The sequence below is a fragment of the Pongo pygmaeus genome, chromosome 5, assembly GCF_028885625.2.
Source record: "Pongo pygmaeus isolate AG05252 chromosome 5, NHGRI_mPonPyg2-v2.0_pri, whole genome shotgun sequence".
In the NCBI taxonomy this organism is placed as follows: Eukaryota; Metazoa; Chordata; class Mammalia; order Primates; family Hominidae; genus Pongo; species Pongo pygmaeus.
In genome coordinates, this window is record NC_072378.2 from 108,289,529 (window position 1) to 108,314,898 (window position 25,370).

The 25,370-nt window shown below is 38.1% G+C and overlaps 1 protein-coding gene and 1 pseudogene across 4 annotated transcripts in view; one reads left to right on the plus strand and one right to left on the minus strand.

The window, feature by feature from the left end:
- Positions 1-25,370, plus strand: part of AFG1L (AFG1 like ATPase) — a 235,885-nt gene that overhangs the window by 56,892 nt on the left and 153,623 nt on the right. For 3 of the 4 annotated variants that reach the window (XM_054490002.2, XM_054490003.2, XM_054490000.2), the window contains exons 4-6: positions 6,791-6,892; positions 7,829-7,959; positions 17,385-17,484. In XM_054490002.2, the coding sequence (XP_054345977.1) occupies positions 6,791-6,892; positions 7,829-7,959; positions 17,385-17,484 (333 nt within the window). The remainder of the gene's footprint in view (positions 1-6,790; positions 6,893-7,828; positions 7,960-17,384; positions 17,485-25,370) is intronic. The other variant, XM_063667056.1, reaches the window with a different exon arrangement.
- LOC129037827 (mitochondrial import receptor subunit TOM5 homolog) lies at positions 23,914-24,069 on the minus strand (annotated as a pseudogene).

Below are 25,370 nucleotides of genomic sequence, written 5' to 3' on the forward strand. Positions count from 1 at the left end.
GAAAATACAGCCATATGGTAACTAATTGAAGGGAAGCACATTACACGTTATTCATCTGAGTGTTTGAAAGCAATAGAAAAGATGTGATAGTATAGGATGTTCATATAGTTTGGGTATGTGGCAACCTTTGTTTGGAAACATCCTTATAATATAGAGAGGGGAAGAGAAAGGAATTCTGAAATGGGAAGTGAGATGAACATTTTGGTGGCTGTAATAAGTTTAGTTCAGACCACTTATAAAATACATAATCGGCCAGGCATGATGGCTCATACCTGTAATCCCAGCACTTTGGGAGGCCGAGGCGAGTGGATTGCTTGAGCCCGGGAGTTCAAGACCAGCCTGGGCAACATGGCAAAACCCTGTCTCCACAAAAAATACAAAAATTAGCCTGGCGTGGTGGCATGTGCCTATAGTCCCAACTACTCGAGAGGCTGAGGTGGGGGGATCACTTGAGCCTGGGAGGTCAAGGCTGCAGTGAGCCATGATTATGCCACTGCACTCCAGTCTGGGCAACAGAGTGAGACCCCCATCTCAAAAATGAAATAAAATAGGTAATAAAAGATCAAGTTTTCATTTGAGGGGCTGTCTGTATGGGAGAGTAGCCTCAAAATGCCACCATAAGCTCTTATTCTTTATTCTTTTCCTTTGTTGGACTTGGGAAACAGGTATTAAATTTTAACAAGGCTGGGCATGGTGGCTCATGCCTGTAATCTCAGCACTTTGGGAGGCTGAGGCAGGATGATTGCTCAAGACCAGGAGTTTGAGACTAGCCTGGACAACCAGTTGAGACCCCGTCTCTACAAAAAAATTAAAAAATTAGCTGAGCATGGTGGTGTGTGCCTGTGGTTCCAGCTACTCAGTAGGATGAGGTGGGAGGATCACTTGAGTCTGGGAGATCAAGGTTGCAGTGAGTTGAGATTGCACCACTGCATTCCAGCCTGGGCTACAGAGTGAGGCCCTATCTTAAAAATAGATAAATAAGTAAATTGGGCTAGGTGCGGTGGCCCACGCCTATAATGCCAGCAACTTTGGGGGGCTGAGGGGGGCGGATCATTGAGGTCAGGATTTCAGACCAGCCTGGCCAAAATGGCGAAACCCCGCCTCTACTAAAAATACAAAAATTAGCCGGGTATGGTGGCGGGTGCCTGTAGTCACAGCTACTCAGGAGGCTGAGGCAGAAGAATTGCTTGAACCCGGGAGGCAGAGGTTGCAGTGAGCCGAGATCGCACCACTGCACTCCAGCCTGGGCAACAGAGCAAGACTCTGTCTCAAAATAAATAAATAAACACATAAATAAATAAAATAAAAATAAATAAATAAACATGCTTGAGCTCAGGAGTTCGAGACCAGCCTGGGCAACATAGTGAGACCTCAGCTCTTATGTTTTTTTTTTTTTTTTTAAGAAAAATTTAAATAAATAAATAATTTTTCAGGAGACTTCATGGGATAGAGAATACCTGCCTGGTAGCACTCCCTTCCCACTCTTCATTCTTGCACTCTATTTGGGCTTTGTCCTGCTCACTTCACCTCTTTCTTCGCAGATGTGTTGAGATGATTGACTCAGATGGACCCTAAATCCTGGGAACTGCAGTAGGGTTGATGTATGAGTTGGAGGGATTATTATCATGGTTCAATCTTGAAATGAATTATTTTTGTTATAAAATGTTTATCACATCTCCTGTAGAAGCCAAAAGCTGTGGTAGTAGTATTTTGTGGCTTCATTCATACCCTACCGCTGGCTTTCTCACAACAGAACCTCAGCTCTTGACCAGGTGACTGCAGTGGTGATGGCAGGGTTAATGATTTCTCTGGTACACCAGAAGAGAATAAAAGTACATTTTGCTTATCAGCCCCTTTGCTGCTGCCTCCTGGTTTCACCTCACCTGTTTCACATTGATTCAGATTCTAATTTCACCAGTTGAAAGGTAGGCTGGTTTTAAGGTTAGGAGTTAGGAAGCATAGTTCTCCCTGGCTTGGATACAGGGATACATGTGCCTACTACACACCTAGGCTGTATTATAGAACCTATTGCTCCTGTGCTACAAACCTGTACAGCATGTTACTGTATTGAATACTGTAGGCAGTTGTAACACTGTGGTATTTGTTTATCTAAACATATCTAAACAGAGAAGGTGCAGTAATAATACAGTATAATAGACAAAATATGGGATGCCTGTTTGACCATGAATGGACTGGAAGTTGCTCTGAATGAATCAGTGAGTGAGTGGTGAGTGGATGTAAAGGCCGAGGACATTTCTGTATACTACTTTATACAAGATGTTTTCAGTGCTGTGTACTTGGGCTACACTAAAGTTATAAAAAAAATTAATTGTACTTCCATGTTAGGATAGCTATGACGTCACTAAGTGATAGAAATTTTTCAGCTTCTTTATAATCTTTTGGGACCACCATTGTATATGTGGTCCATTGTTGACCAAAATGTCATTATATGCGTTACTGTTTATAGAAATGCAGTGGATTTTTTGATGACCTTGTAGCCTGTGATCTTGCTAAATTTAATTATTAACTCTAGTGGTGATTTGGTAGATTCTTTAGGATTTTTTTGTGTGTGTACAATTAGGTCATCTGCCAATAAAGATAATTTTACTTCTTTAAATTTTTATGCCTTTTATTTCTTTTTGCTGCCTCCTTGCACTTGCTAGGGCCCCAGTACAATGTTGAATAGAAGTAGTGAGTGTAGACATCCTTGTCTGTGTCAAATTGCAGGGGAGAGTTGTGCAGTCTTTTACAAATAAGCATATTAACTATATGTTTTAAAAAATGTATTCAATTGTTTTTATTATGGTAAAACACATAACATAAAATTTTTCCTTTTAAACATTTCCAGTGTATGATTCAGTATCATTAAGTCTATTCACATTGTTGTACAACAATTAACCACCATCCATTTTCAGAACATGAGTGTAGACATCCTTGCCTTTGTCAAATTGTAGGGAAGAAATGTTCAGTCTTTTACCAATAAGCTTATTAACTAAAGGTTTTTAAAAATGTATTCAATTGTTTTTATTATGGTAAAACACATTACATAAAATTTACCCTTTTAAACATTTTCAGTGTATAATTCAGTAGCATTAAGTCTGTTCACATCGTTGCACAACTATTACCACCATCTATCTTCAGAACATTTTTATCTTCCCAAACTGAAACTCTGTGTCCATTAAACAACAACATCCTATTCTACCCGTCTCCCATGTTTTCTACATCCCGCCCCCTGACTCCCCTGGCCTGGCAACCACCATTCTACTTTCTGTCTTTATGAATTTGATTATTCTTCAGTACCTTATATAAATGGAATCATATAATATTTGTCCTTTTGGGTCTGGATTATTTTACTTAGCAAAATATCTTCAAGATTCATTCATATTATTGCGTATTGCATATGAGTTGGATTCCTTTTTAAGGCTGAATAATATACTTGGTATTCATGGGGGATTGGTTTCAGGATGCCCTTGGATACTAAAATTTGAGGATGCTCAAGTCCCTTATGTAAAATGGTATAGCATTTGCATATAAACTTTTTGTGTTGTCCTGTACACTTTAAATCCTCTAGATTACTTATAACAATGTAAATGGTATGTAAATGCTATAATAGTTGTTATACTGTATTGTTTTTGTTTATGATGATGATGATGATTATTTTGAAGCAGGGTCTTGCTCTGTAACCCAGGTCCTGAAGTGTAGTGGCGTGATCTCAGCACGCTGCAACCTCCACCTTCTGGGCTTAAGCGATCCTCCTGCCTCAGCTTTTTGAGTAGCTGGGACTACAGGCATGCACCACAATGCCCAGCTAATTTTTATATTTTTTTTGTAGAGATGGGATTTTGCCATATCACCCAGGCTGGTCTCGAACACCTGGACTCAAGTAATCTGCCTGCCTTGGACTCCCAAATTGCTGGGATTATAGGCGTGAGCCACTCCACCTGTTCCTTCTATTATTTTTTATTTTAAAAATATTTTTGATCCACTGTTGGTTGAATCTGGGGATGTAGAAGCTAGATACAGAGGGCCAACTGTAACATTTCATGTATATACCACTTTTTGTTTATCCGTTCATCCATTAATAGATGTTTGGGTTGTTCCATCTTTTGACTATTGTGAATAATTCTCTGTGAATACTGAAGTGTAAGTATTTGTTTGAATCCCTGCTTTCAGTTGTTTTGTGCATATACTCAGAAGTGGAATTGCTGGATCCTATGGTCACACTATGTTTAATTTTTTTTTCTTTTTTTGGACACAAAGTCTCTGTCTGTTGCCTAGGCTGGAGTGCAGTAGCACAATCATAGCTCACTGCAACCGTGAACTCCTGGGCTCAAGCAATCCTCCCATTTCAGCCTCCTGAGTAGCTGGGACTACAGGCATGCACCACCAAACCTGGCTAATATTTTAAATTTTTAGTAGAGATGAGATCTCACTATGTTGCCCAGGCTGGTCTTGAACTCCTAGGCTCAAGCAATTCTCCCTCCTCGGCCTCCCAAAGTGCTGAAATTATAGGTGTGAACCACTGCACTTGGCCTGTGTTTAATTTTTTTGAAGAACTGCCATACTGTTTTCCACAGTGACAGTACCATTGTTATTCTCACCAGCAATGCACAGGTTCCAATTTTTGTACATCCTTGCTAACACTTGTTATTTTCTGTTTTTTTTTTTTTAATAGTCGTTCTAATGTATGTGAAGTGGTATCTTGTAGTTTTGATTTGCTTTACCCTAATGATTAGTGAATGCATTTTTGGTTAGATAATTCATGACATTATTCTGAATCTATAAGTATACTACACTGCATGCAGCAGAATTTGAAACTTTATTAACTTTTCTGGGTAAATATAATTATTTAAAATCTACTGCTAATCACTATATCAAGAGATCCTGTACTGAATATTTTTGCAATGAATGACTTTCCATCAAAGTGACTTCTTCATTAAAAAAATGTTTGGTGGATTGTTTTTTCATATACAAAAGCACTCTGACATTCAAATGGCATGGGCCCAGTGTCATCTTGTGGCATGAAGGAAACCCAAAAGATAAGACTTAGATCTTCTTACTTTCTGAAGTGCCTTTGGATTCTAGTAATTGCAAAGGAATTACTAGACAGGAAGTAATCTTGTGGTGGTGGGAGACGGGGAAGCAGGGAGGATGTGAGACTGGACTAGCACATGCTAGCCTGGCTTACTGAGGAATGCCGGGTACAAACTGAGCTTGGGCCACTGACCCGAATGCCCTAGGCTTTCTGAGAGGGAATAAGGCATTTTATGCTACCTGCATTAAATGCTCAGGCTGTTGGATATTCAATTACAGTAGTTTCCCCTTATTCACAGAGGTAGTTCCAGTGGATGCCTGAAACCTCACATAGTACTGAACCCTGTGTTTTATTTATTTATTTATTTATTTATTTTAAGATGGAGTCTCTCTCGTCGCCCAGGCTGGAGTGCAGTGGCACGATCTCACTGCAACCTCCGCCTCCCAGGTTCAAGCTATTCTCCTGCCTCAGCCTCCTGAGTAGCTGGGATTACAGGCACCCACCACCATGCCCAGCTAATTTTTGTACTTTTAGTAGAGACAGGGTTTTGCCATGTTGACCAGGCTGGTCTCAAACTCCTGACCTTAGGTGATCCACCCACGTTGGCCTCCCAAAGTGCTGGGATTACAGGCGTGATCCACCCACGTTGGCCTCCCAAAGTGCTGGGATTACAGGCGTGAGCCACCGCGTCTGGCCTATATACTATGTTTTTAACAGAGAAGGCCACTAAGTGACCAACGAGAGGGTAGTGAATATAGTGTGGATATGCTAGACAAAGGGATGATTTATGTACTGGGTGGGATGGAATGGGATGACATGAGGCCTCTTCATGCTACTCAGGATAGCCACACAATTTAATACTTATGAATTGTTTATTTTTAGAGTTTTCCATTTAATATTTTTAGACTATGATTGATTGTGGGCCTTGAGTAACTGAATTCTCAGATAAGAGGGTTCTACTGTACTAATGCGATTGTAGTCATTAAAAGTTTTAGAGTGTTGAAAATTAGATAATTTAATTACAAGGATTGACTGTATCAGAATTTCCTCAAGTAGGCTTTATTTTGAGAGATCTATATTCTCAGCTTTTAAAAAATAGAAGTGTTACAATTGGCAATTCTCCAGCTCTAATCTACATATATGATTCATGTTCGATATTTATATTAGATACTAATCTTTATATTTCATCTTTCTTCTCTCTCTTTTTTTTTTTTTTTTTGAGGTGGGGGTCTCGCTATGTTTCCCAGGCTGGTCTTGAACTCTTGGGCTCAGGCAATTCTCCCATCTTGGCCTCCCAAAGCGCTGGGATTTTAGGCATGAGCCACCGTGCCCAGCCTCTTCTCTTATTTTTCATTTTTGAATTTTCCCATAGTGCCTAAAACAGTTCCTCATGCATAGTAATGACCCAATAAATATTTAATTAAGTTATTTTATTTATGCTAGTGTCTTTTGGAAGAGAAGACTGTAAATCTTGCCAGTTTATGAACATAGTTTTCAGGGGGAAATAGCCCCTGTAATGTTAACTAAATGTTGTATTTCCTATAAACAGGATTTTAACAGAAATGAGTAATATTAACATTTTATTTTTAGCTAGTTTAACATACAAAGTAAGCTCCCCCTTCTAAAGAAGTGACATAGTCTTCAGCTTCCTAGTGGAAGAGTATGGTTTCATTATCTCAAAGCTAATGAACAATCATTACAGCAATCAGTACATACTATTTAATAGTATTCTTAATTTTTTTTTTTATTTTTAAGGCACAGGAAAAACAATGGTGATGGACATGTTTTATGCTTATGTGGAAATGAAGAGGAAAAAACGGGTTCATTTTCATGGTTTCATGCTAGATGTGCACAAAAGTAAGCAATGATCTGAAAGAAGTGCTTTTTCAGTGGGGAAACACTACAAAATGGTTTTCTTCATTGAATGAACATATACTCTTTAAAGATTAGATTTTTGCTTGCAGTAAGATTTTATTTGGTTCCATTTGTTTTGTGCTATGTTGAAACAGTCAGTAATGTGTCCAGAGTTGGTCATTAAGACCAATTTAATACTTTCAAATCAGAGAACAGAGATTGCTATATGAAGCTCAGGCATTTTCTGTTTCTACTAAGGACCAATAAAAAAATGTTAAAAATGCACCTGTTTAAATAAGTGATTGTTGATTAAGTCCTTTACTCTGTGTTACCTTAGCGTGTAGGCATTCAGTTTGAGTACGCATGTGAGCTTTATTGCTTTGCTAGTGATCTTATGTGATTTCACTTTTGCATGATTTGTCTACCAGCTGCACTGTAACCTCCCCAGAGCAGGAATCATGTGTTTTTTTCCTCTAATACTTGCAGCATTTAGTACACACATAATGAATGAAGTGGACTGGCCTTAGTGTATTACACTAGAGATAAGGGCGCATTTCGATTGCATATGCTAGACATAACATGCACTACTTGGGCAGGATCACATCCTCTGCTCTCATCCCTGAAATAAAGGACTAAGGTGGATGTGTTGATGCTTCTAATCACTTGTCTATTACCTTGTCATTTCTGAAATGATTAAAGAGTAGAAATGGAATGACCTTGAAGTTTCCTTACAACTATAAGAACATAATAATATTTGAACAAACTTATTTTGAAGTAGAGAAAATGCAAACAATTTCAATGATCAAATTTGATTTTACATGGAATTTAAACTTAATTTTATGTCCCTACTAAAGTTTCATTTAGAGATTTTAAAAATATGTTATAATTGTCTAAAATGTACTAATATATTTCATCTGTGTTTAATTTCATGCATTTAAGGAATACATCGCCTTAAACAGAGTTTGCCAAAAAGGAAACCAGGATTCATGGCTAAATCATATGACCCAATAGCTCCCATAGCCGAAGAAATCAGCGAAGAAGCATGTCTCCTATGTTTCGATGAATTTCAGGTAAAGTAGAGATTTTTCATAGATATAGAATGGTATATTGAATGAGGTATGAAGATTTAAATTTTGCTCCTGATTTTATCATTGTTTTATAAGGTGATTTGATACATTATCTCTTACTGCTTCAATTTTACTATCTAGTTCAGGAGCTGCAAATCACAACCTGCACAGCTGCACAGGGCAAATCTGACCTTCTTGTTTTTTTATGATTAGTGATAAAAGAAGAGTGTATACACATATCACACACACGTGCACACACACACACATATTTTAAGAGACAGGGTCCTGCTCTGTCACCCATGTCCAGGCTGGAGTGCAGTGGCATAATCATAGCTCATTATAACCTCAGACTCCTGGGTTCAACTTCCTGCCTCAGATTCCTGAGTAGCTGGAGCTATAGGCTTATGCACCATACCTAGAAAATTTTTAAAAACAATTTGGTAGAGATTGGGTCTCATTATGTTTCCCAGGCTGGTTTCAAACTCCTGGCCTCAAGTGATCCTCCAGCTTCAGCCTCCCAAAGTGCTGAAATTACAGGCATGAGCCATGACACCCAGCCAAGTTTTTGTAATTTTAAAGGTAGCTGAAAGAAGAAGAAGAAGAAAAAGAAGAAAGTACAAAAGAGAACCTATATGGCTTGCAAAGCCTAAAATATTTACTATTCAGTCTTTTATAGAAAAAGTCTGCCCACCTCTAAATTTTGGTCGATGACTGTACATCTCCCCTATACCACAAAGATAATGTAATTATTATAAAACAATGTCTTTAAAGATGTTTAAGTATTTTTAAAAAGTGTTACATAAAGAACAAGTGATTCATCTCATTTAAGCCTCACAACATATGTATCTGTGATAAAGGGAGGGAATTGCCTTAGTTGAACTTTTAAAGTTTCTCTTAGTTTTAGGATTCTCTGAAATTATGCGTTTAAACTGGTAGTGAGTTATTTCCTGTTCTTCTGTGTTTTATAATCTGGATTAGTGGGAAGATGATATGGCCAAGATGCTTTTATCCCAAAGCATGCATGATTGGTCTCCTTTAGCAACTGGTACACATAGCTAACAATAGTCTAGATTTATGATGGAGGGGAAAGAATTTTCACCAGCAATGCTGTTACACTAAACCATCTGGGGAAGAGGATCTTTGCTTCTTTCTTCCTTCAGTCATATTAAGACAGACTAGACTCACCTTTGTATTTAGAACTGCAAAGGTCTTCCAAGGAAAGGCTTTATGGAAAAGAACAGATGGTCTCCTGCCGCTCTGAAGAGGCATACTAACCACGTCAATGTTTTGCAGGAAAAGGGCCTCATTGAGTTGTTTGAAAAAGCACTGACTTAACGGTTATGCTGCTTTCAAGAACAAAAATCAGTGGTGAATCAATAGAGGCCATTTCTCTTGATTTTCCATTACTAGCCTTTTAACCAAAATATCTCTAAATAAAACTGAACTGGCATAGTTACAATTTTGATTAAGGTATTGAAGTTAAATTTTTAAAGAGGTTTATTAATACCTAGCCTTTGTAAAATGATCCATAGTTTACAATGTGTTTTTACATCCTTATCTCATTTAATTCTGCAAAATAGTTGATATCTCCACATGGAGATGAGGCATTAGAATTTCCGAGGTATCATGTAAAAATCATTACCCTTAACTTTAAAAATGTAGATTTCAAAACTTTCAGAGAAATGATTGGCTTTTTTATTTTTATTTTATTTTTTTTTGAGACGGAGTTTCACTCTCGTTGCCTAGACTGGAATGCAATGGTGTGATCTTGGCTCACTGCAGCCTCTGCCTCCTGGGTCAAGTGATTCTTCTGCCTCAGCCTCCTGAGTAGCTGGGATTACAGGTGGGCACCACCATGCCCAGCTAATTTTTTTGTATTTTTAGTAGAGACGGGGTTTCACCGTGTTGGCCAGGCTGGTCGTGAACTCCTGACCTCAGGTGATCCACCCGCCTCAGCCTCCCAAAGTGCTGGGATTACAGGTGTGAGCCACCATGCCCGGCCTGATTGGCATGTTTTTGTGGCATAAGCGTATTGGAAGGCAAGACTAAGAAGGTTAGGATGCTATGAAAATCTGGCTGTGCAAAGCACATGATCCTGAAGAAGATACAGAGCAAGCAGGGCAACTTGCCCAGTCGGTGCAGCAGACATAGTGTCTAGGGCTTATGATACTTTTAGGGATCAAGAAAATATTTTAATTTCTTTTAAAATTTGTGGACATAAATGAATATATCAATAATGACTCCAGCCTGTATCTATTTTGTATTATATTTGTCCTTATACCAACATAGTCGCAGTGTTTTTTTAATTGAGGATGGGGCTCATGAAAGTAAAAGTTCCTAGGGCTTACAAGAGTCATAATGCCACCTTGACAGTGAAGTCCTACCAAAAACCTGCCTGGTTGTACTGACATACTCCATTGGGTTCAGATTTCAAAAGGTTGATATATAAATATAAAGAAGGAAACAAAAACAACTGTCAGAACACTAATGTTCCAAATGAACTGAGTCTTGCAAAGAAATGCAGGCCACAGAAAGGATTTTTCAGATTACATGTTGAGTGTAAGAGAGATCCAGGGGAGACAGGCTCTTATAAAATGCTGCTTGCTGATGGAGAGAAAGCAGATGTGATAGAGATCCCTGTTATTGCCTGCCCTGTCCAGATTGCTTTGATATTTATTCATTCATTGACTCATTCATCTCAAGGATGCCTTGAAGGCCCTTATTCCATATCACAGGACAGGGCCCTATCTGTCCCATAGCTAAATGGACCATGCCTGGACAGCTGATCTATAAGTAGCTAATCCACAATCTCCTCAGCAGCCTTGGACTTGTATGGTGTGGCTTGGCGAATGGGCCAGTCGTAGCCCCTCTCTAATGAATTTGAACTAAATGGCACAGAGGGAAGCTCTTCTTAGTAATGAAACAGAAACAAAGAAATATAGAAAGTAATTGAGCTCCGGTTCCCATAAGGTGCCATCAGTATTTTCCCTATCCTGGAGTTTCAAGTAAATCTCTTTTCTTCAGCTGGACCTCCGGTGCCTATTTCTTACAAACAGTCTTGATGAGAATAGAACTATTCAAGTCATATTTTGCTCCCATCTGCTATGTGAAGATGTATTTCCCTATGATCTGTAAAAGATAGCATAAACATTGGTAAGAAGTACTGTGAGGAAATGTCACTTTTCTTAATATGAAATCTCTTACCTCCAGTGGAAGAATTAATCGGTGAGCTAAAGCCCAGGAAGAGAAAGATGAAGTATCTGCTAGGAATGCTTTTGGCCACAGGAAACAGAAAACCCAACTTAAAAGGGCTTGTACTCTAACAGGGAAATATTCTGTTATATAAGGTAGTGTGATTTTCCTTGCTCAAACCCTTCTGCTTCCTCTCTGACCTTGTCTCCTACAGGTTCAGCCTCACTCATTGCTCTCTACTGTTCCCAATACTATTTTCTTCATAGATTAAGGAACCGCAGTTAGTAGTTGGGTATTATACCAACTACTTATTTCTCACAGGGCTTCTGAAGAAAACATGCGCAGAGATGACAAGACAATACCAAATTGATTGCTTTCATTTGATCCCAAATTTTAGTGTAGCATTTTTTTTTCCATTCCCAATTATTGCATAATATAGCATTCCTGTATGTTAGAGTTGACAACATGGGAGACCCTATTCCCCTGAGCAAGTTTGTCCTGAATGTCCTAGAATGCAAAATGTTAATAGTCTTGCTCTTTTATTTCTTTTACAATTCCAACTTGAATCTTGGAGATTACTGCTGCATGCAAGAAAAGGCCAATATCTGCATATACCCAGTGTTAGAAGAGCCAGAGAAAGTGAAAATGTAAGGGCAAGAGTGTGCCCCCTAAGGGAAGAAGTGATCTCTGCTAGTTTCAGTATCCTGAACTGTCTTCTACAGGTCTTAAAGAAGTTTCTCCAATACACCAAAATTAGATGATCACAAGTCCAAATCTCTACTTATCCCCCTTCCCTAAAACTCAAGAGGGTGAAATATACTCCAAAATGTTGCTGCACCAGCACTCTGATCCCCACCATCCACACAATGTATAACAAACAAGCAGAGCCTTTGCACTGGGCATTCTTTCTGCAGAGTGGTCCCTCTGTTCTGAGAGCCCCCAGCTAAATTGGGGTTCCAGCACCAGAGCGGCTGGCAACCCTGCCCTAACAGGAAATGCAGGGAGCTGGATATAGGTGTTTACAGCATGCCTTTCACAGGATACTTCTTTCAGCTGGAGGACGGCCTAATGCCTGGTTGTCTGACCCATGACCAGGGGGTCCCTCACACAGGAAACTTGTTTATACTGGCATATGCCTTTGTGGCTCTTGTCTGACCTATGTCCAGTTTATGCCTGTCTTACCATTGCTCTGGCACTGGGAGCTTGATCTTGTGTTCTTCCTGGCATCCCAGGAAAATCCTGGCCTGGGGCAGACCCTGGTTCTTCAGATGCAAGGTGCAAATCAATACACCACAATAGAAAATAAGTTCAAAGATTGATTATTTACAGATGCTGGGCAGGGAGGGAGCAATGAGTCAGAAGTCCAGTCCTTCATCCCCGGTCACAGGAGGCAGTAATGAAGAGTCAGGCAGAGAGAGAGTATGGCAACTAGCAGCATGCGTGTATGTGTGTATTTTATATATATGTAGGAATAGGACGGGGTAACTATGTTTGTGAGCAAAAGCCTGAATGGTTCATTTAAAGCAAAGGAAGCAGCAGGAAAAGTGAGGAGCCCCATCTTGTAAGCAAGAGCTATGCCTCTAAGCTCTTATCTCTGGCCACAGGCTTGAGCCATTGGGTTCTACTTTTAATGCCTAGGCAGCAACCGTTGCTGTGTGGTTTCCCTCACACCCTTACATATTCCTAAGAGCAACTCCCTCATATCTTTGCTCAATTACCTCCTTAACAAGGCCCATCTTAACACCCTATTTGAAATTGCAGCTTACCGTTGACCCCCACGCTTCTGATGCCCCTTACCCACCTTTTTTCCCATATCATATATCACCTTTTAACATATTACATGTAACTTACTTATTTATTGTGTTTATTGTTTATCTGTATTCCCAGAATGTAAACTTGAAGGCATGAATCTTTATTAATTGATGTATCTTAGGTTTCTAGAACAGTGTTTGAGAATGAATGAATAAGTAGTGAATAAATGAATGAATGAATGAATGAATCTAATACCAAATGAAAACTATGCAAGTGGTTCCCATATTAAGTCCCACTCCCCTTACATATAATAGCATTTCTCAAGCAAAATCAGCATTTACAGAACCCTAGGTATATTATAACTTCAACCCACATTTTTTCCTGTCATCATTCTGAATTATCTGAACATTTTTGTCTAATTGAATACATAAAAAGTGGTGTCTTGTTTTAATTTGTATTCCTTTAGGAAATAATATGGTTTTTTTTTTCATGTCTGTTTACATGCTAGTTAAGTCCATCTTTTATGAACTATTTGAGGTATTGCCCATTTATTTATTAGAATGCTTATATTCCATCTATTATATATGTTCTATAATATTAGTTACTGTTTATTGAGTGTTTTTCTATGTGCCTGTGTTCTTAATAACTGTATAATGCTAAATATAATTCTAGCTACAGCTAAAATTCTACGTAGCTATACGTTAATAATACAGAATTATATTAATACTAGCATATATACCATACATAGGTAATAGTCAAAGTTAATGGTCTCTCATTTCTTGAGAGTTTACTTTATGTCTCATAACAATATTGCAAGGTAAGTATTATTACTGCATTCGTTGCATTGATGAGGAAATTGAGGGTCAGAGAGGTTCAGTAACTTGACCAAGGTCACACAGCTGGTAACTAACAGTTTAAGTCTAGCACTAATGCTCTTGTTTACCAGTAACAGCTATGCTATACATTTTCCTTGGTATATAAAGTCTTGTATTATGTGTTTAAATATGCAGTTCTAGAGCTGGGTGGGGTTTTGGTAGCTGTTTTAGTGATGGAACCTAAAAATTATCCTTAAGCCTATTAAGCCTAGTACAATACTTGCTGATTTATTAGAAAAGAGTTTTTAAGGCACTTTATTCTTAGTGACAGTATATCTACAATCACCACTTCACTTTTAAAATGGAATCGTATTAGTAGCCTTGATTTTTAGCTAGTTATTATTGGCCCTTAGGTAGTGTTAATTAATATAATATTTATTTTACTAGGGAGACGAATGGTAATTATTGCTGCTTAAAAATATGGATATACTCCTTTTTTGTGCCCTTGAATTTAAGGAATTTTAAAGAGTATGTTTTGGTAAGCATTCAGATTACACTTGCAGAATGCTCTTCATTAGTTTGGTCTTCCTTACTAAGTGTAGAATTTCAGCTTTTTTTAACTTTTATTTTAGGTTCAGGGGTATGTGTGCAGGTTTGTTATATAGGTAAACATGTGTCACAAGAGTTTGCTGTACTGATTATTTCATCACCCAGGTACTAAGCCTAGTAGCCAATAGTTCTTTTTTCTGCTCTTCCGCCTCCTCCCACCCTCTACCCTCAAGTATTTCAGTTTTACCTGAGATGTTAGATACACGATTCTTATCTTGGTTGAGAAATGTGTTTGGATAGGTTTTTTTTTTTTTTTTTTTTTTTTTTTTTTTTTTTTAACAGGTGTTTTTGTTGGTAAAATAAATAATAGCTTATCTTCAGAGTTTTCCTTAGGATCTTCATTATGTCCTCTTGGAATATTTATGTTACATGTTAAACTGTTAATGATTCTGAAGACATCAGATTAGTGAGGAAAACTGATTTTTAAAACTGTTATTTCTTCATATCTCTTCTGAGAGGGACACTGAATAGATGTTTTACTAACATGGGTCCAGAAAAAAAAAAAAATTCTGATGAGCAGAAGATCATGCAAAATTCTCCTCTATAAGCTATCAATATCATTTAAAAAATAGTTTTAACCATTTTTATGAAGCAGGAAGAAAGCTATTAAAAACTGCTAATAAAAAATAGGTGCTTATTTTTGTGCTAATCCTAATTACTGATAATGCATGCTTATGTTTGTCACTCATTATATGGCACTGTACCAATCAGTGGATGACTGAGACTCAAGCACTCACACATGTAAATTAACCATTAGATTTTTTTTTCTTTTTTACTTAAGTGAGTCATAATGGAAAGCAACTCTAGGTTATAAAAAAATCTTTTCTCTTTAATGCTAATGAAATGTCTCCACTCTCTGTATTAGCAGACTACCCTTATTGGTAATCTGTAGCCTTCTCTTTTGTTCGTGGTGGTAATGAAATGCTGGGTACTGAAAAAGCCAGCTCTCCAAGAATGTGTGGCCAATTGTCTTCTGTTCACTTATACTGTAAAATTACTGTTCCCCGGCAAGGCCGAACAAGTGCGGGGACAAGATCAAAAGAGTATACATTGGCACCCGGCTACACCAAGTGACTCCTGCTTTATTAATTAGTCATAGCTTCTCCAAGCTAATTTACTCTGATAGGGCAAAAACATTCTGAAATATAAAAACAGCAAATTATAACTCAACCACAAGCCTTTACTGTTTGCTTTCTTCAACTTTCAGTTTAAACCTTTGCATTGTGTTACAAGCTAAATGTCCCTTCAGTTTTCTAAACCTTAGGGCACAAAAGCTATTTTACATTTTTTTCAAAGACATTAATGATACAGTCAAATGACCATTTTTATTCTCTAAAATCGGGTAACCTTTCATTGATATCGTTCTTTTAAAAAGTCAGTGTATTGGCAATGTAATTTAAAAGTGCAGTTGCTATTAAAATGTGCAAGCTTGTTCTGTCCTCTCATCAGAAATGCCACTGGTGTTCAAGCATTTGAAAAGGACTTTCTCTGTCAGTGTTTTTGCGGAAGCCAAATTTGACAGTGATCCTAAACTCCAAATTAAATAATATCAGCACCACTTTCCTTTTCATTTAATCACCATTTTGAAGTTCCTGAAGTCTTTTTAATGTAAGGAATCTTGAGCAGTTTTTTAGTTATAACCTGAGACAGCAAAAAAAAAAAAAAAAAAAAAAAAAAAGTACATCTCTATTTCATGGTTTTGTTTTCAGGTGGGAAAGAAATAATTAAACCTTTGAGTAAGATATTAGCTGTAAAAACAAAAGTGATTTAGACCTGTGCAACCCAGGTTATTGTTAATTGCGTTATAACCATTCAGTTTGTAACTTTTAGTATTTTGATATAATTGAAAGAATTCACCAATTTTTATGTCCTCTAATGGGGTTTAAAAATAAGGATATACTATATCTTGTGGATATATGTAAAGCAAGTTGTACTGAGATTATTTGAAATGTGCTATCAAAGAAAGATCAAAACATTTTTACGCTGGGAATATCTAAAGTCCACGTTATTATATACTTAGGGGAAGTTGCAATGATTGGTGTCAATCTTCATTACACATTTATTTTTGGAGTCAACTTCTTTCCCTCCTTAATTGTTGTCTTTCTTTGTGAATTTTAAAAGCCTTTAGAAAAAGTTACATCATTAAGCTTACTTCGTAATTGTGAATTTAAAAAATAATTTTAGAAAAGATCAATAGTTATATTTCTCTGTAACCTAACTTGGATGGAATAGTTTTATCTGTATTATGCATTTCTTGTATTGTCACAAGTTATTTTTTTAAGGGACTATATTAGCCATTCTTGAAAGGTTGTTTTGGTTTTTTTTTTTTTTTTGGTAGAAGGAATATTTGTGTTTGTGAAGGTTAGCAGAGGCTGGCTGTGCTGGAAGTGACTGCAGTGCCTTTTGATTATTCATGGACAGTAATAGAAGGCACTTAAAAAGAACAATGAAATTGCTTATTTTTGTGATGGGCCATCTGTTGAATTGTTTTGTGCAACAATTGCACAATAGTATCTATGTCATATCATTCTATTTTCAACAGCAGCTGATTATGTCTCACTGGCTACTTGTCCTTATTTCTAAAGGCCCATGACCATTTAAAGTCACCTTTCCAGGGACCTTTGCCAGAAAGGTATTAGAAATCTCGAACAGCCTGTGTATTTTATTATTATTATTTTCTCATCTCTCTTTCTTGGGGGGACGTGGGAAGCGGGTAGGAAGAGGAGGAGGGTGTTGGTCATGTTAGTTCTAATTAATTAGACTTCCTAAATGTTTAGGACAATTATCTATGCTTTCCACCTGTAGTTCTATAAAAGAAGTTATCATAGAACCATTTGGTAATTTGTGTAGAAATGATAGGCTTGCAAAAAAGAAGAGTCAAGTTTAAAAGACTGCTATACAGTGTTTCATGCTTTTAATTATCTACTCTTTTCTTCATGATGATAATTAGAATTTTTCTCTTGGAATTTACTTCCATCTTAAAAAAAAAAGATGATCCACTAGCAAATTTGTTACAGCAGAAGTTAAATTAAAATTAAACAAATGTGTTGTTGTCAATAGGTCACTGACATTGCTGATGCCATGATTCTGAAACAGCTTTTTGAAAATCTGTTCAAAAACGGGGTCGTCGTTGTGGCAACATCCAACAGGCCACCGGAAGGTAAAAACAAATATTGTGCTAGTCTCATCCAATTAGGTGGAAACTAACAAGCTTTTAAAAATCCATAATTTTGAACTAAATTTATTGTGTTAATAAATCTGATGACTTTGCTTATTATTGGTTTTATAACTGGCTTAATCTGAAAAATCAGTTGGTATTTGTATTTGAAAAGTTTTATATTCTCAGCAAGCTAAATCCAGTTGATTCCCATGTTTGGTGCACTTGCTGTTTTTTTGTTTCTTTTTTTTTCCCTAAATATTAGATATGTCATATGTGCTTAGCAAAAAATGCAGGCCTTTTGGACTCAACCAAATGAAAGACGAAACTCATAATTAAATTTTAGAAAAAGACCGAAAACTTGCTTGCATGAATAGTTTCTAATACTTCACTTAAATTATCATTTCTAAAAAAGCACTTGTGGCTTATTAGGAAAGTGCTTAAAAATTAAAATACAAGTAATATTTAGATTAAAAACAACAACTTTAAAATCTTGCATCTTTCAGCCCATCATGTGCTCAGTTAAAGGTCTAAGAAACCACAAATATTTCCTGAGAGACTTAATGGGAACATCTTTCTGCCTGGAGTGCTGTTTCTCCAGCTAAGCCCTCACCTCCTTTGTCTTTGCTCAGAAGTTACATTGCCAGTGAAGCCTAGACTTGTCTTCCTGTTTGAACCTGCAAGACATCCCTTTCTTTTTGGTACTGCTTCCCTTTACCCTGCTCTCTCTTTTACCCATAGCGCTATGGGCCTACCATATAATTTACTTATTTATTATATTTATAGTTTATTGTCTGTTCCCTTACAGGATACAAAAGCTTCCTGAGGGCAGTGATTTTTATCTCTTCTGTTCTCAGATGTGTTCTCAGCACCTATAACAGTGTCTTACACATAGGTGGTTCTCAGTAAATAGTTTTAGAATGAACATTGGATGATTGCATGTTTTAAAAAGATCTCTCTGGCTGCAGTGTTGAGAATAGAGTGTGGGTATGGGGTTTCAGGGTTAGAAGTAAGGAGACCTTTTAGGAGACTACTGCAGCAATCCCAAGGGGAGGTGATGGAGCAGTAAAGTGGTGAGAAGAGGGCAGGTTCTGGATATACTATATAGGCAGAGTCAGCAGGATTTACTGATGGAATGGAGCTAGAGTATGAAAAAAGAGAGAGGGATCAAGAGTAACTCAAAGGTTTTGGCCTGAGCAATTGGAAGGATGAAGTTGCTGTTTACTGAGATGGGGAAGACTACAGAAAAAGCAGATTTGGTTAGGGAGGTGGAGGTAGGGGTTTCTGTGGTGACAAGGGGGATGCATATAAGAGTTTGGACTTCATTGGAAAAGTCTGGGCTGGAGATACACATTTGGAAGTCATCAGTCCTAAAGGAGGCAGGAAAGAGTAGCTGGTGAGGTAGGAGTAGAACCAGGAGAGTGTCAAGTGAGGAAATGAAAAGTAGTACAAAAAGGATTGATGATTACTTCTTTAAATGCTGCTACAAGCTGAAAATGAGATTGAGAATTAACCATTGCAATTAGTAACATGGAATTCATTAGTGAGTCTGAAAAGAGTAATGTCATGGTGGGAACTTTTTTTTTAAAGTAAGCTATGCCACATTGATGGTGTATATTGAATTTAAAATTGCTAACAGACCCAGATCTTAGTATGTAGCCTGCTGTGAAACTAGGTCTCTCTCATTCTATGTTTGTGTAGTGGATTTCTTTTTCTTCTATTACATTTCAGCTTATTAGTCTATGTTGTTCCATTTTATTGATTTTTATTGAAGTATTTTTTTATTTTTATTTTTGTTTTTTGTTTTTATTTATTTATTTTTGTTTTGCAAATGGAGTATGTTTGAAGTATTTTTGAAGTATGATTCTAACATAAATTTTTTTTGGCTATCCCTACTATGACATTTATACATTTGATAATCATATTTCTATATCTTTAGCCATTCCTTAATTAAAATGTGTAAATCAGATAGGACTAAATTAAGTTACTTGTTGCATACCACTGGAGGCCTTATCTTAGGAAGACATCAATTAACTAATCAACACCTTTTGGATACAGTTATTCAAACAATTATAGTTATACCTCATCCATTGTACTACAAAAGAATTATGAGTGATTTTGCAGATGTACTTATTAAAATCCATATAATGTTATATACAGCATTCTTGTGATTAACTAGTGTTAGCAACCCTATGAGCCAAGGGAGTGAGCTTTTTAATATTAGATCTTCTATCTAGGTGGAAGTGAAACTTGTCTCTACTACAGCTGATGTGTTGATTTGACAGTGGCATCAGTATTACCTTTAGACATTCAGTGACAAGCTATGCTCGTAAATAGCAAAGAGCTAGAACAATTTTGGAAGCCCTTTAGCAAAGACTGCTGAAAGGATAATTAGGCTGCTCAGACTATGGCGTGTGGTTAACTAACTGAGGAAGGACAGCCACCAGGAGGGGTTAAGGAATATTTTGCAGCTCCTAGCTTTGTAGGAGTGAACAAAGCTAGCGGTGTATCAGGGTAGCCTGCAGAAATCTGAGCTGGAGCCACCCTTCTGGAGAAGACTGGAAGTTCAAGATGCGGAATTGCAAAAATTGGTTTAGAGAAAGCCTTTTCTAAATATAAACTGTGGAAGGAAAGGGATGCTTGTCATAGACCAGGTTTTTTAGCCACAGCAGACAATCGTCATAAATAACTTAATATTTTAATGTAATGAAGATGACATGTATATGTGTGCCTGTGTGTGTGTATAATTTTATTTGTGGAGAAAAAGACTCAGAGAGCCTAAGCATATCAGGAAAAGGTAAAACTATAAGACGAAGAATGAAGCAGTGATTGCCAAGGTCCGGGGTGAGGAGGTGTTTGACTACAAAGGGGCAGCCTCAGGATGCAACTGCTGCATCCAGATTGTAGTGGTGGTTACATGTGCTAAAAACTCATAGAACTGTAGGCCAAAAAAGTTACATATTTTATGTAAATTAAAAACAAATCACATGGATAGTGAATGACAGAACAAAGACTAGAACTTAGGTTTTGTGACTCTTTTTACACATTGTTTTCTATCTTTTTGCCTTGTGGTCATCACTGATCTCTGTCTATCCTGTCCCAGAGAAAGAATGTCCTTTTCTTAAAACAGCAACTCAAAGTACTATATTAAAAAAAGGTGGGGAGGGGGAGAAGAAAATAAAGAAGAGTGTCCTCTTTTCCAGCCATCAAAATGCATTCAACTTTTTTTTAAGGTCACAATTTTTTTTTTTTTTTGAGACGGAGCCTTGCTCTGTCGCCCAGACTGGGGTGTAGTGGCGTGATCTTGGTTCACTGCAACCTCCGCCTCCTGGGTTCAAGCAGTTCTCCTGCCCCAGTCTCCCAAGTAGCTGGGATTACAGGCACCCACCACCATGCCCAGCTAATTTTTGGTATTTTTAGTAGAGACAGGGTTTCACTATGTTGGCCAGGCTGGTCTTGAACTCCTGACCTCAGGAGATACACCTGCCTCAGCCTCCCAAAGTGCTAGGATTGCAGGCGTGAGCTACCGCACCCAGCCCCAGATTGCTCTGTCTGTCTATCTATCTATCTATCTTATCTATCTATCTATCTATCTATCTATCTATCTATCTATCTATCTATCTTTTAAAATAGAACCAACTTCTTAGACTGCTACAAGAGCTGGCAGAGGGTTGAAGCAAAGCCGAGTGGCTGGAGATAGAATGACCCATTTGAGGTAGCCAGTGGGGCTAGAGTGGAGAGTGAGGGGGAGAAGGATGCAATAAGGTACAAGTTGAATCTGTAGAGGTAAGAGCTAAACCTTGTAGCAATAATAAGGATTTTGGATTTTATTCTAAGAGAAACACTAAGCCACTGAAGCTTATCTTAAGCAGGGACTGACGTGATCTGAGTTGGAAATATCCTTCTGGCTGTAGTTTGGAGAATAGGTTACTGGATGGGGTATAGTAATATGGTGCATGCAGGGAGACCTATTAGGAAGCTGTTGTAGCACACTAGACAAGAAATGATGATACCTTGGTATAAGGGTATAAGGCAGTGATTCTCAACGAGGGGCCTCTTTTGCTCACCAGGGAATATTTGGTAACATCTGAGACATTTTTGGTTGTCTCACCTGGTGGAAGAGGGCTGCTACTGGCATCTAGTAGGTAAAAGCCAGGAATATAGCCAAAGTATCCTATAATATAACCCCTGCAACAAGGAATTATGTAGCCTAGGTTAAGAAACCCAGGTACAAGGTGATGGCAATGGATATGGAGAGAAAGATAGATTTGAGAGAGATTTATGGGGTGAAGTAGACAGCACTTGGATATAGGTTGGATACTGAGGAAAAAGGAAAGGACACTTTCTAACTTTCTGGCTTGTACAGCTGGGTGAATGGTGTGTCTGCCATTCAACAGAGACAGAAAACTAGAGGTTAGGAGTCCAGAACACACATTTTCTTTTTTCTCTCTATTAATCCTTTAGCCCTTCTGATTAATTCCTTCTGCTTCATTCATCTCATTCCCTCTATTTCTAGTTATAATGCTTCAATAATTGGTGGTCATGTAAAGCAACACCAAGTTTAGGAACCTAAGAGAGTAAATAGCTGTGGAATGGAGTGTCTCGGAAGGTCTTGTAGAAGAGAAGGGGAAGTCATACTTGAGGCAGGTGGAGGGAATAAGGTACCAAAGACTGCTGTCCTGCACTTCACTGTTTTTTCTAGCCCTAACTTCCAGTTCATGCCTTGTTTGGGTCCAAGGCCTCACCCTTTGCACACCATGCAGCTGTTAAAACCCCAAATCAGTGTCAGCTTGTGATTACTACTTTATTTTTTGTTTTGTTGTATTTTTGTTTTGTTTTGTGACAGTCTCACTCTGTCACCCAGAGTGGAGTGTAGTGGTGTGATACCACTACAAGGCACTAGAAATGTTGTTTAAAATAAACTGAACAGGCTGGGTATAATGGCTCATGCTTATAATCCCAGCCTTTTGGGTGGCCTAGGCAGGAAAATTGCTTGAGTGCAGGAGTTTGAGACTAGCCGGACAACGTAATGAGACCGTATCTCTACAAAAAATTTGAAATTAGTTGGGCCCGGTGGCAAGTGGTACTGCTCACTGCATCCTCGACTTCCTGAGCCCAAGTGATCCTTCTGCCTTAGCCTTATGAGTAGCTTGGACTACCAGGCCCAGCAAATTTTTAAATTTTGTGTAGATCTGCCTATGTTGCCCAGGCTGGTCTCAAACTCCTGTGCTGAAACTATTCTCCCGCCTTAGCCTCCCAAAATGTTGGGATTATAGACTTGACTCCCTGTGCCTGGCATGATTACTACTTTAGTTTTTAGCTTTCTCTTTGTTTTTTGGTCTCTAGGGATTTTCCTTTCTGGCAGTCTCAAAATGTTTATTAAATTTAATTAATTAATTATTTATTTTTAGAGACAGAGTCTTACTCTGACCCAGGCTGGAGTGCAGGGGTATGATTAGAGCTCACTGTAACCTTGAATGCCTGGGCTCAAACCATCCTCCTGCCTCAGCCTCCTGAGTTGCTAGGACTACAGGCATGTACCACTGTGCCCAACTAATTTTTAATTTTTTTTGTAGAGTTAAGGTCTCATTATGTTGCCCAGGCTAGTCTCAGACTCCTGGGCTCAAGTAGTTCTCCCTCCTAGTCCTCCCAAAAGGCTGGGATTATAAGCATGAGCCATCACGCCCAGCCTGTTTAGTTTATTTTAAATAACATTTCTAGTGGTAGTACTATTATGTATGTATATATGTGTGTATATATATATATATATATATATATATATATTTCACTTTATATAAATTATATAAATTCACTGTTTTTTCATTTATTTCAAATATGTGATGACATAACGATAAAATTAACATTTGGTTATTTTCTTTATTTTTTAAATTTATTTTTATTTTTTGCTAGGAAAAGATTTTTATTTTATTTTTTTACTTACCAAATAGTTTTATATTTTAGCTATGAAGATCAATTACCAGAGCTAAACTCGTTCTTTTTTTTTTTTTGAGACAGAGTCTTGCTCTGCCATCCAGGCTGCAGTGCAGTGGTGCAATCTCGGCTCACTGCAATCTCCGCCTCCTGGGTTCAAGCGCTTCTCCTGCCTCAGCCTCCTGAGTAGCTGGGATTACAGGCGCGCACTACCATGCCTGATGAATTTTTGTATTTTTAGTAGAGATGGGGTTTCACTATGTTGGCCAGGCTGGTCTCAAACTCCTGACCTCGTGATCCGCCCACCTAGGCCTCCCAAAGTGCTGGGATTACAGGTGTGACCCACTGTACCTGGCCCAAACTTGTTCTTAACAAGTAAAATTGTTATGTCCATTAAGTCAAAGAGTCTCTTAAACCTTTCTGGGCCTATTCACTTGCAGAGAGGAGTAGAAACTGTAACCAGGTTCTTCATGTCATGCATTCACATGTGATGCCCAGTCTTCATATGCTGTCCAATTTCTTTAAGATAAAAAGAGTGATTCTCAGCAGGGCCATGTACGGGAAGAAGTTCTATATGGAGGAGAACACATCCTCATGCATCTTCTCTTTCACCTCTTCCCAGTCCAGCTTTGGCATGAGGCCCTCCATCCAGAACATCATGGTCTGACTCAGTATATGCCATGCTCTGCTCTTCTCAGTGGTTGCCTTGTGCCCAGAACTCAGCCTAGATTTTTATTTTTATTTATTTTTGTTTTTTACTTTTTTATTTTTCAACTTTTGTCTTAGATTCAGGGAGTACACGTGAAGGTTTGTTACCTGTGTATATTGCATGATGCTGAGGTTTGTGGTACAAATGATCCCATCACCTAGGTACTGAGCATAGTATCCAACAGTTAGTTTTTCCAGCCTTACCTGCTTCTACCCTTCCCCTCTAGTAGTCCCCCGTGTCTATTGTTCCCATTTTTATGTCCGTGAGTACCCGATGTCTAGCTCCCACTCATAAGTGAGAACATGTGGTATATGGTTTTTTTGTTCCTGCATTAATTCATTTAGGCTAATGGTCTCCAGCTGCATCCATGTTGCTGCAAAAGACATGATTTCATTCTTTTTATGGCTGTGTAGTACTCCTTGGTGTATATGTACCACATTTTCCTCATCCAGTCATCATTAATGGGCACCTGGGTTGATGCTATGACTTTGCTATTGTGAATAGTGCTGTGATGAATGTGCGAATGCATGTCTTTTGGTAGAACGATTTGTTTTCTTTTGGATAGACACCCAGTAATGGGATTGCTGGGTCAAATGGTAGTTCTGAGATTTTTTTTTTTTTTTTTGAGATAGAATCTAGCTTTGTTACTGAGGCTGGAGTGCAGTGACATGATCTCGGCTCTGCCTCCTGGGTTCAAGTGATTCTCCTGTGTTAGCCTCCTGAGTAGCTGGGACTACAGGCATGCGCCACCATGCCCAGCTAATTTTTGTAGTTTTAGTAGAGACGGGGTTTCACCATATTGGCCAGACTGGTCTCGAACTCCTGACCTCAAATGATCTGCTTGCCTTGGCCTCCCAAAGTGGTGGGATTACAGGTGTGAGCCACTGCGCCTGGCCGGTAGATCTGTTTTAAGTTCTTTGAGATGTCTCCAAACTGCTTTCCACAGTGGCTGAACTAATTTACATTCCCACCAATGGTGTATAAGCATTCCCTTTTCTCCACAGCCTCACCAGCATCTGTTATTTTTTACTTTTTAATACTAGCCATTCTGACTGGTATGAGATGGTATCTCATTGTGGTTTTCATTTGTGTTTCTCTCGTGATTGGTGATGTGGATTTTTTTTTATGTGTTTGTTGGCCACTGTGTGTCTTCTTTTGAGAAGTGTCTGTTCATGTCTTTTGCCCATATTTTAATGGAGTTATTTGTTTTTTGCTTGTTTAGTTGTTTATTTGTTTATAGATTCTGGAT